This window comes from Branchiostoma lanceolatum, chromosome 14 (assembly GCF_035083965.1).
Source record: "Branchiostoma lanceolatum isolate klBraLanc5 chromosome 14, klBraLanc5.hap2, whole genome shotgun sequence".
Classification (NCBI taxonomy): domain Eukaryota; kingdom Metazoa; phylum Chordata; class Leptocardii; order Amphioxiformes; family Branchiostomatidae; genus Branchiostoma; species Branchiostoma lanceolatum.
In genome coordinates this window covers 302,787-315,058 of record NC_089735.1, presented here as the reverse complement: position 1 = coordinate 315,058, position 12,272 = coordinate 302,787, and the positions used below count along the sequence as shown (strand labels likewise).

The window sequence follows — 12,272 nt, the reverse complement described above, 5'->3', positions numbered from 1 at the left end:
GAGCTACAGACCACCCTTTCTGCTCGTACTTTTAAAGCCAGAATCTGTGAGCACTTGTTATAAAGTGTAGAACTGATTCATAAGTAAAGTGGCATTGTATCGCAAATGATTTTACTCAATTAAGGAAGGACCTCTAATTTTAAGTAGATTCCTGAATCAATTTCAATTAGATAGTTTTTTAAATGACATGTAATCAGCTATCTGTAATTAATGTAAATATTGAATGTTGTTATGTTGTTATCGTCAATGCATGTATTGTTATTTTGATGTTGTATTGTATGATGTTAAGAAGTCCAGGAAGACTAGTGGTGTGCCTTAGGGCACACCACTAATGGATTTTCTTCAATAAAGACAATAAAGACAATTGTACTCAAATTTTTCTTTGTCAACTACAACTGGACTTTACCGATTACTGTACTGATTTTGTTTAAACACAACCAGTACATGTACTATGTAACCAACTGCTTATGTTTTCCATGGTGAACGTCTGTTGCCGCATTCTTCACACTGCAACAGCGACACCTGTGCTGCAGTGTGAAGTAGAACCTTCGACGGTCGCTGAAATATCGGCAGGTGATCATGTACTGGTGGTGTGTGAAGAACTTTGTTTTCCAGCGATTTACCAACTTGATACGCGGATGTACTGATTTTGGTTCCCACCTTGCACTCTCGTGATGACCACGTCCTCTGGGTTATCCTCATCCTGGATGTCTAGGTTGGTTGCCGTGGTGATTTCTCCGGCCCCGCCCTCCTCCACCACGAGCGGTCGGTTCCGGACCAGCCGAGGCGCGGCCTGCGACACCGCCCTGATGTCCACCCGCACCGGGACGGACACCAGCTGTCGATCAGACACCTGCAGCGAGACGCTCCCGCGCATCTGCTGGGAGCGCAGGTGCTGGAACCGCACTAGGCCTGAGTAACATGTACGGAAACACAATCAGAGATAGCAGACTTCGCCCCCCTACCCATACTGCTGTGAGCGCAGGTGCTGCATGGAACCGCACTAAACACCAAGTATAACAACACCTTCAGCGAGACACTACCCTGCATCTGGGAGCGCAGGTGCTGGAACCACACTAAAGCTGAGTAACCACGGAAACACAATCGGAGATCAAAGCAGACTTCGCACCCCTACCCATACTGCTGTGAACGCAGGTGTTAGAACCGCACTAAACCTGTGCGCCATGAACGAAAAATGTCTTCAGAGATAGCAGACTTCGCCCCCTTACCCATATTGCTGTAATAAGTCTGCAATGATCTAACGTGATGTAAAGTACACGTATGACCAGTCCTCCCAGTGTACATTGTGCCTACCCATTTTAATTTTGATGTATACTTTAATTTCTATGTTAAGAGCTCCAGGAAGATAAGTATTACTAATGGTGATCCTCAACAAACAAACAGACAGGCTGATTGCCATGGATACCGACCTGCGGTTAACTCCGCGTACGAGAACGTTCCTCCCGTGTCGAGTTCGCGGTCCAGCCCGTCCCGCGCCACCAGAAGCCTCCCATTGGTCGGCGGGCCGGCCACGTGGAACGTGAGTTTGGCGGGATCCGTGTCGGGGTCGCTGGCGCCGAGGAACGACGGGGAGAGAACGAGCGCCGCGCCGATCTCGCAGACGAGAGAACCGTTCACCAACAGGACCGGCGGCTGCCGGTTAGCTGGTAAAGGACGTGGAAAGTACACTAAATAAGTCCAATCAACATGGATTTAACATTAAGCTTGTTCAATCAACATGGAGTCAAATTAAGGGCACCCAAAACTATATCTCCATTTTTCATGGAAATAATTACTGAACTAGTTTGATGCGTGTAGCGACTTTTTTTTATTCCGCCGTACCTTCGCATCGGAACTCCTCTTCGTCTTGGTAGAACCCGACTCCGCAGTCCGGCACGCACAGCGCCCCCTGTAGGTATGTGCCGGCCCTGCAGGTGAGGCAGCGGGCGGGGTCGGCACACTCCAGGCAGGACGCAGGGCAGTCTGGGGGGAGGAAAGAAACACTGATGTCAGCAAACATACATATTCACAACAAACACACACACACACACACACTCTCTCAAGCTGTCACTCACTCTCAAACACACACAACAAACACACAATACACCAACAACACACACACACACACACACACACACACATACGCACATTCCAGGAAGGACGCAGGGCAGTCTGGCAGGAAACTCTCATCATGTCAGCATTGCCAACAACAAACAAAACAAGGGTTAAAAAGCGCACCGGCGACGTGGGGGTTAGTAGTAAGGAAACCCTGAACTCAACATTGCCAAGAAGAAACACAATACCAGCATATATGTTAATGGCTTGTACCACACTACTTGCAAGATGTCATTCTACAATTCTACAGTACCTGAAAATACTGCTACATTTACGCAAAGGGACGTGCAACATTGGAACCTCAATAACTCACCTATACACCTGTGCGAGGAGAAGTCGGCGTAGTACCCCCAGCCGCAGTCCTGCACACACCTGTCGTGCTTCAGCAGGTGAGGCGGGGCACATTCCATACAGGTGTCGCCGCTGCTGCAGGTGAGGCACCTGTCCGGGCATCCTGGGGGGGGGGGGGGAGGAGACGTCTTACACGGAACTTCCGAATCATAAGACATGCTGAAGAGACTACAACTTTGTTATGAAAATTTGTTCTTTCCCTAGAGCTATTGTAGAGTGGAACTCGCTGCCACCAAGTACGGTAGGGGCATCCCCACTAGACTAAGTACAGTAGGGGCATCCCCACTAGTATAGCTTTAAACGACATGTACAGTTAGATGTGCAAAGGTAAGGTTGGACAGGTCGCTCAGTGTAATATAACCAGCTGCCAGATTACAATCTCTACACTATGATACACAGAAACAACACCAGGGCTGTCTCCAGGTTAAATTTTTCCATCCCGCTCATTGTTTGGGAGCCCCTGTTGGTAACTTTCTTTCCTTATAAGATTAAATAAATACATTAATTAATGTCATGAACGGATGGGGTGAAATTTTTGTCCCAACAAGTAAATTTACGTCCCGGGACAGAGGGATGGGTCCTGGAGACAGCCTGCATCGGATTCCTCAACCATTGATGTCTGGTCAGACTTACTGGCACACTCCTGACCAGCAGGGAAGTATCCCATGGTGCACTCCTCCACGCAGGTGCCGTTCTGCAGCGTCATGTGACCCATGCACTGGACACAGTCCGCCTTGGTGGGGCCGACGCACGAGTTACAGCTCCAGTCACACTCTGTAAGGTACAACACACCAGTTACAACACACCAGTTACAACACACCAGTTACAGCTCCAGTCACACTCTGTAAGGTACAACACACCAGTTACAACACACCAGTAACAACACACCAGTTACAGCTATAGTCACACTCTGTAAGGTACAACACACCAGTTACAACACATCAGTTACAACACACCAGTTACAACACACCAGTTACAGCTCCAGTCAAACTCTGTAAGGTACAACACACCAGTTACAACACACCACTTACAACACACCAGTTACAACACACAAGTTACAGCTCCAGTCACACTCTGTAAGGTACAACACACCAGTTACAACACACCAGTTACAACACACAAGTTACAGCTCCAGTCACACTCTGTAAGGTACAACACACCAGTTACAACACACCAGTTACAACACACCAGTTACAGCTCCAGTCACACTCTGTAAGGTACAACACACCAGTTACAACACACCAGTAACAACACACGAGTTACAGCTCCAGTCACACTCTGTAAGGTACAACACACCAGTTACAACACACCAGTTACAACACATCAGTTACAACTCCAGTCACACTCTGTAAGGTACAACACACAAGTCATGGTAACGGTATCACATTTACACACCATATTAACCTTAGTAACAGCCTCACCTTTGCACACCCTGATAACCATGGTTAGTCTAACCTTTGCACACCCTGGTAACCATGGTAACAGCCTCACCTGTACACACCCTGGTAACCATGGTAACAGCCTCACCTGTGCACACCCTGGTAACCATGGTTAGTCTCACCTGTGCACACCCTGGTAACCATGGTAACAGTCTCACCTGTGCACACCCTGGTAACCATGGTAACAGCCTCACCTGTGCACACCCTGGTAACCATGGTAACAGTCTCACCTGTGCACACCCTGGTAACCATGGTAACAGTCTCACCTGTGCACACCCTGGTAACCATGGTAACAGCCTCACCTGTGCACACCCTGGTAACCATGGTAACAGCCTCACCTGTGACCACCCTGGTGACCATGTTAACAGTCTCACCTGTGCACACCCTGGTAACCATGGTAACAGTCTCACCTGTGCACACCCTGGTGACGGGGTCGATGTAGAACTGGTCGGCGCAGGCCTGGCTGCACTCTCCGAACTGCACCACCATATAAGGGTCCCTGCAGCGTGTGCACTGCAGCACACCCGCGTCAAGGGCGCACTCCAGGCAGCCGGGGGGGCACGCTGAAACACAAGTACACACGTCAGTACACACGTCAACACACATACTCCAGGCAGCCGGGGGGGCACGCTGAAACACAAGTACACACGTCAGTACACACATCAGAACACACATCAGTACACAGATCAACACACATCAGTACACACATACTCCAGGCAGCCGGGGGGCACGCTGAAACACAAGTACACACGTCAGTACACACATTTACACACATACTCCAGGCAGCCGGGGGGGGGGGGGGGCACGCTGAAACACAAGTACACACGTCAGTACACACATCAGAACACACATCAGTACACACATACTCCAGGCAGCCTGGGGGGCATACTGCAACACACATCAGGACACACATCCTCACCTTTACAGACCCCTGTGTCTGGGTAGAAGCCAGGGAAGCACCTGTCCGTGCACATGCCGGTGTGAGCTAACACGTAGCCCGGGGCGCAGGCCGTGCAGCCCAGCAGGCCCTCCGACGCACACGTGATGCACGACGCGTGGCAGGCTGCGGAAGGACACACATTAAATATTGTAAATTTCTAGATGTTTGCAGTGGTTTTGTTTTCACAGTTTACATGGTAACCTCTCTATAACGAATTCATGACAATTACTTCAACACAACAGCATTTTTTCAACTGCCAACCTAAATAACCGTGAAAACCTCCTTTCCCCGTCTACTGCGAGTAAGTCTCTACCAAACAAATTAATTTACAGTACTTACATCTCATGTAATATTTGAACAGACGCTGGAAATTTGACCTGCCTTCAAACATGCTTATGTACAAACCCAGGGTAGCAGTGCTTTTGTTGCTGTATAATCCACGTGTAAAAGTCTCACCCTTGCAGGAGCCTCTGACTGCCGCAAAGCCCAGCCCGCAGTCCCGCACACACCTATCGCCCGCGGCAACCGTGGCGGGGTCGCGGCACCGCAGACACGTGCTCTCTATCCCGCCGGGGGCGGCCATGCAGGCGTCACAAGTGGGATGGCAGGCTACAGTTGGGCACAGAACAGTTGTCATGGTAACCATTGCTGGGTGGGGTTGCTATGGTAACCACTTCTGGGTGGGGTTTGCTATGGTAACCATTACAGGCTGGGGTTGCTATGGTAACCACTGCTGGGTGGGGTTTGCTCTGGTAACCAATGATTGTCTTGGTGGGGGTTTGCCATGGTAACCACATCTTGGTGGGGGTTTGCTATGGTAACCACCACAGGCAGAGCTGCTAATTGTGATCAGCACAGCCTACCTTTAGCATAGTCATGCTGTATAGTGGATCTGTATAGGTAAGCTGTTATAACTTATAACTCAGTGAAACACACCAGCTTCACAGGCAGTTTCCCCATCACATATAAGCCCTGAACATACAACTCTAGTTATACTTTAGAAATCTATCATAGTGGCAAAAGCCGACAGATGACATCTTTTCAAATCTACATGCCATTGGAAGTTTCTGAAGGTGGCGTACCTTGGCAGAAGCCGTTGGTGTTGAGGTAGTGCGCGTCGGGGCACGGCATGCGGCAGCGGCCGAGCTGCTCCACCAGGCTGGGCCGGCACGACGAGCAGTCGGCGTCCGCCGGGCCGGAGCATCGCGAGCAGGTCGGGTGGCAGTCTGGGGGGAAACGGAATATGCCGGGTTATACATGTACAACACACCTGACAATATATATATTATCTCTTCCTCTTCATATTAAAGTCACCGCTATCACTATGCTGATCATTCCGTCACTTGTAAGGGTTGGAGGAGGTCACCAGCCAAATGACCTGTTTTACTGTTGGGAGGCTCGTGACACAAACGTGTCAATGGTGGTTGCCTCCACAGCTGTTTGTGGTAGGGTGTTCCAGTCTCTAACTGTACGCGGCGGGAATGATGCCTTACGGTAATCAGCCCTGCCAACGGGCTGTACAAACTGCTGATTATGGGCTCGTCTCGTTTGTAATGGGGCAGGCTGGAGTTTGCCCCTGAGCAAACTTATTAGGTTCTCATACTAGAAAAGCACTTCAAGGGCAAACGCCTCCGCCACAAGAGTGAACAAAGTTGTAGGTACGTCATCGCAGCCATCTCACAATTTATCATCTGAAAAGTCTTAACTTTTAAAGGTTGAAAGCTAAAAGTTCACCTTCACTCCAGTCCATGTAGTTTCTCCACTACATGTCCATGCTGCTCTCTGCAGCCTAGGTGGGGTGTTATTCTGCTGATTTACGTAATTACCAATATATCAATCAATAACGATCCATGCAGCTCCTGCCTTACTCACCGTGGCAGACCCCGGCGCTGTCCTCGTACTGGTCGTCCCGGCACTGTGGGGCGCACAACCCACCCCGCAGCTTCAGCTGGAACTCACACGCCGTGCAGTTCCCCGGGCCGCGACCCACACAGGTCTGGCACCCACGGTAACACTCTGCAACACAACAACCAACCTGTTACACACCCACGGTAACACTCTGCAACACAACAACCAACCTGTTACACACCCACGGTAACACTCTGCAACACAACAACCAACCTGTTACACACCCACGGTAACACTCTGCAACACAACAACCAACCTGTTACACACCCACGGTAACACTGCTACACCCAACCGACTATTACTGACCCACGATAACACTGCAACACAACAAACTCTTCCTAACCCACGATAACTTTCAGCGACATAAAATGAAACCTGTTACGCACCCACGGTAACGTTCTGCAGCATATAATTCAACCTGTAACAGACTCTTCTCTCTCTCTCTCTTACAGACTCACAATAACACATTATAACAAAGATCTCACCTATATTTAGTTGTTCATTATGTTTATTTCGTCATTTGTTAAACCTTTGTTCGTTATTTATCATATCACTCTTGTAATCAACATTTGTTAAGTTAAAAGGAGGAGGGCTTCTATAAGCCTTGCAGGTATTTTTCCTCCTCCTGCACATTCTTTTGTACTTTCAATTAATTCATTATTGTGTTTTTTTGTGCTTTTATGTGCGAATAAATAAAACTAAAACTAAAACTGAATTGCCATATTTGGCAGGCCACAAAATGGAGCTAGCGAAACTGACCTTGGCAGATTCCGCCCTGGTCCAGGAAGTGGCCTGGAGGACACTGGGCCACACAGCGGCCATGTTGTTGACCTCTGGCTGCCCTTGACCTGAGGATGACCTCGCTGGGGGCGGCGCAGGAGAGACAGTCGGAGTCCTGGGGCCCGCGGCAGGAGCGGCAGCTGATGTGGCATGCTGGGATAGGGAGGGAGTCGGAGTCTGAGAACAAACTGATCCCGAAGCTAAAAATGGCAACGACGTACTGCAAGCCGATTGTTGGAAATACAACCCAAGAAAGTGGTGGATTGCTCTAGCCTGAGTACCAGCCTCTTAAGCTTTCGTTCGCTGCCCAAGCTCTACTGAAAAGGCTGGTACTCAGGCTAGGATGGCTCATTCCTTGACAAAGACTGGTCTTGGACAGTCAAAAATTTGGGAAGTCCAATTTTTGTGCTTTAGAATGATTTCTGACCAACACATGCAGATGAACTTTTAACACAACATCAGCTGCCATTCTTAACACACTTTGGCAAGTTACTGACCCACATACAGTGACTTATGTTTTTCAACTTCACTCCATTACACTTGTACCTTCACAAGACCCCTGTTACGCGATGAACCCCGTGGGACACTGCAGGAGGGGAACTTGCAGACTAAAATTTCCTGTGAAAATGTGAAAACTACAAAGTTGTAATGTTTTAGTAGTAGTCCACTATAATGTCTTACTACACTCTACGACAGAGCTAGGGATGTTGGTACCTTCGCAGGACCCCTGCTGTGCGATGAACCCTGTGGGACACTGCACCAGGCACTGCTCGTTGAACAGCACTTTGTCGCTCCCGCAGGCCACACACTGGTTGGGCCGGGGGCCACGGCACCGGAGGCAGGACGGGTGGCAAGCTGGGGGGAACACGGGACGGGAACTTATGTGAAAAATTACTGTAATGTTTATATATACTAATGTGTCATTCGGTACGATTGTAAGAAACTGTACAAGAGACACTAAAAGTGATCTTAAACCAGTTTAGCTAACTAAGAGGTAATCTTCCACTGGTCGTGAGAGAGAAGACAGATGCTATGTACAGTATTTACACGTTCATTGTACAGGGAAATTCCCCTAGCTCTTAGCATGGCTTTACATCCCGTCCTCAGGACTGCAACCCTTTCCAGTAGTCTGCTGAGCGACACAGCCAGGAGTCACTAACCACTGTACAGTACACTGTAGCGTGCGTAGTCCAGTGATTAGCGATCTTGCCTCTGGTACTAGAAGCCCCGGGTTCGATCCCGGCTGTGTCACTCACCCGACATGCGCGCTACCAGAAAAGATCCCAGTCCTTAGGACGGGATGTTAAGACCTGGTCCAATGTTCATTGTGCTTGTCGAAAAGAGCTAGGGGAATTTCCCACGTACAATACTGTACATAGCGTCTGTCTTCCTGTCACGACCATTGGAAGATTAGTTCATCTGTTCATTGAGTTCATTTGAGCTAAACTTGTTCGAGATTACTTTCCTTTACTTTCCTATTACGTGCACGCTACAGTTACATGTAAACTTGGTCTCAACTCAAGGGATGGGAAGGAAAACCGCTAAGTGAGGTGAATCCTCAGTGGTTACTTCAGACAAGAAGGTGTTAACTACATGAAATTGGACAGGACTGGTTCAATGTGGATAACTGGAGGTGACTGGCTGCGACCTCTGCATACCTCTGCAGTTCTGTTGGTTCTGGTAGAACCCCTGGGGACATGTCCGCGTGCAGCGCCCCTCGTGCAGCGCGTGGTTCCGGGGACAGCTGGTGCAGACGGGCGCGTCCGGCAAACACGTCAGGCAGCCGCCATCGCAGTCTGCAATGTAACAATGTGCCAAATAGAAAATTTCATCCAGTTGCTTGCTGTCTTATTACCTGGATGTCTAACATTCATCAACATAGAATGTAACAATGTTTTATGATTTTCCAAGCCATTTTTAGATACATGCACTTGTAAAAACTGACATAATTCAGGCATGTAAATTTGTGCATCTGTCTGCAAGCTTCAATCTTGAATACAGATTGAAGATTGATATAGATTCAGGATCACTAATAAGTCAAAGTAAACGAACCCAAAGAAGAAGAAGACAAGTTAGCTATTAAGACTCACCATGACACCTCCCGTCCCTGACGTACTGCTTCTCCCCACACCTGTCGGCACACCTGCCGTCTCTCAGCACCTGGGACGGCACCTGGCAGGCCGCACAGCTGTCCGCACCTGGTCCTGAACACCTGGAGCAGCTGGGGTGGCAGGCTGGAACAGAACAATAGGAACAATAGTTACACCTGGGACGGCACCTGGCAGGCCGCGCAGCTGTCTGCACCTGGTCCTGAACACCTGGAGCAGCTGGGGTGGCAGGCTGGAACAGAACAATAGGAACAATAGTTACACCTGGGACGGCACCTGGCAGGCCGCACAGCTGTCCACACCTGGTCCTGAACACCTGGAGCAGCTACGGTGGCAGGCTGGATACAGGACAATTAGAAAAAGTGAAAAAAGTGAAAATGATCTCAAACCAATTCAGCTCAATGGAGAAGAACTACAAACCGTAAATCTTCAGTGAGCTACTCTTCGACTGGTCATGACAGAGAAGACAGACGCTACATGTATGTACAGGTTCTGTACAGGTTCACTGTAGTAGCTTTTTGCGACCAAGTACAATGAACCACAGTTTAACATCCAATCCTAAAGACTGCAACCCTTTCCAGTAGAGTGCATCTCAGAGCGACACTGTCGGCACACCCTCTTGGGCTACAGGCAGAGATGCTAAGCACCGGACTATGCCACTGGATAATGACCATGCCACGATCATGTGCATGCACATGCTGCTGCTGCTTTTCACTTCACTTTTCACTTGCTTACAACTTCATATAGAAAATTCTTACCTGAGTACCTGACTTAGAGTTAAGGAAGAATAATAGTGTGCGCAGCCCATCAGCCTCAACAAAGCAATGGGACTAACTTTGCCATATAAGCTTATTGTTCTAAATGTATGTCGCCCCGTTAAAATGAGTTATCAAAACTTGAGGGCAGTGCCATATTGTCCTCGTCCATCGAAATAGAAAATCTAACAAGATTTTTAAAAACCTACCGCTGCACTGGCTGCCCTGTGAGTAGAACCTGTCTCCGCAGTCGGCCACACACTGCCCGTGTTTCAGCTGCAGGCCCTGCGGACATTCCCTGCAGTGGTGCTGCGTGGGTCCGCCGCAGCTGCTGCAGCTCGGGTGGCACCGCCCGCACACACGCTCCCCCGCGCGGTAGTGGGCGGTACTGCAGGCCTGCACACACCGCCCGTCCTGCAAGAGGGCGCTGCTGTCCTGGCAGGACCTGCAGACCGACGGGTTCTGGTCGTCACAGGATGCGCAGGGATCGCTGCAGGACACTGGGCACAAACACAACTTTCAGTCTTCTGGGGTACAAACACAACTTTCAGTCTTCTGAATCTGTATAGCCAGTAGAATCAACTGACGCAACACACCAGCTTCTGAATCTACCTAGCCCTTTGGGTGTAACACACCAGCTTCGCAGGCACACAGCGTGGCAGCAGCTGGTTATATCACACCGAGCATCCTGTCACACCTTACTTTTGCACATCTAGCTGCAAGTTTTCTTTAAAGCTATTGTACACTTCCAGTTTTCTTTAAAGCTATTGTACACTTCCAGTTTTCTTTAAAGCTATTGTACACTTCCAATAAATAAATAAATAAAAGCTATGCAGCGAATATGCCGCTACTGAACCTGGTGATAACGAATTTTACTCTAGATGTTTCATTACTTGTTTATTAAAGGAATAGCCTTTACAAGTGCCTGTGTGAATGTAAAGAATACCTTTACTTGGCTGACCACTCCCTTCGCATTCTCCTGGTTTTACATGCAGTTCTGGTGCTAGGGGACAGGGGGCGCACTTACCTGGCTGGCATTCTCCGCAGCACTCCCCGGGTACATGTGCAGTTCTGGTGCCGGGAGGACAGGGGGCGCATGTTTCGTGGTAGCACTGCGCCAGTCCCTGCTTGCAGCTGCAGCGCCTGCAGAGGTCCGGCTCCCAACTCTCCCCATCCTGCAGGGAACACCAGGCTCACGTTTAGTCTGTTTCTTAACCCTAGTCCTGCTACGCCCGACAATTGTCGGGTTGTACATGCTTGTTCTGTATGCTAGCCCTGACAATCACTGGGTTGAGAATATTTCTAGAATGCTTACGTTGCACCCGCGCGGTTGTCGTAAAGCGTGGTAACTAAAATTGAGCAACGTCAAACGAGTACCCTTTCTTTCAAATTCAAAACAGCAGTGGGGGTATATTTTTGCTCTGGAACTCCAGCATACCCTTTTAGTTAAAGTCCTTCCTGCATCAGATGGTGCATAGGGTAGCTCCCATCTCCATTTCTGTAGCCCTTGGGCCACACAACTTTGTGTAATCACTACAGCAGGGGGCTAGTAGCACTGGTAGTGGTGTATGTTTAACTACCATACTCTTTCCTAAATGCTGAGTGCTAAGCAGTATGCACCATTTCTAAAATCTGTGGTATGACCCATCCGGGATCGAACTCACGACCTACATGTACTGTGTGCAAGGCGAACACTCTACACAGTAGGCCATTGCACTGCTTAGCCTTTAGCCATTTAGCCTTTATAACAGCTAATCTACAAGGGTTTAAAGTAAAAATACATATGGACCTACAGACATACAGATTATACAGTTAGAAGAAACATATATAATCATACCATAAGGCATACAAGAGATAAATCATCATGAACAAATGC

The 12,272-nt window shown here is 48.9% G+C and overlaps 1 protein-coding gene across 1 annotated transcript in view; it reads right to left on the bottom strand.

Moving 5' to 3' along the window:
- LOC136448639 (extracellular matrix organizing protein FRAS1-like) overlaps positions 1-12,272 on the bottom strand; it is a 99,557-nt gene that overhangs the window by 36,309 nt on the left and 50,976 nt on the right. Inside the window, exons 11-28 of the mRNA XM_066448277.1 lie at positions 11,424-11,571; positions 10,606-10,896; positions 9,799-9,873; positions 9,624-9,767; positions 9,192-9,329; positions 8,248-8,388; positions 7,513-7,686; positions 6,718-6,861; positions 5,928-6,071; positions 5,302-5,454; positions 4,825-4,968; positions 4,280-4,603; positions 3,994-4,218; positions 3,100-3,240; positions 2,429-2,569; positions 1,843-1,983; positions 1,431-1,664; positions 661-912 (exon numbers count right to left, since the gene is read on the bottom strand). Of these exons, the coding sequence (XP_066304374.1) occupies positions 661-912; positions 1,431-1,664; positions 1,843-1,983; positions 2,429-2,569; positions 3,100-3,240; positions 3,994-4,218; positions 4,280-4,603; positions 4,825-4,968; positions 5,302-5,454; positions 5,928-6,071; positions 6,718-6,861; positions 7,513-7,686; positions 8,248-8,388; positions 9,192-9,329; positions 9,624-9,767; positions 9,799-9,873; positions 10,606-10,896; positions 11,424-11,571 (3,154 nt within the window). The remainder of the gene's footprint in view (positions 1-660; positions 913-1,430; positions 1,665-1,842; positions 1,984-2,428; positions 2,570-3,099; positions 3,241-3,993; positions 4,219-4,279; positions 4,604-4,824; positions 4,969-5,301; positions 5,455-5,927; positions 6,072-6,717; positions 6,862-7,512; positions 7,687-8,247; positions 8,389-9,191; positions 9,330-9,623; positions 9,768-9,798; positions 9,874-10,605; positions 10,897-11,423; positions 11,572-12,272) is intronic.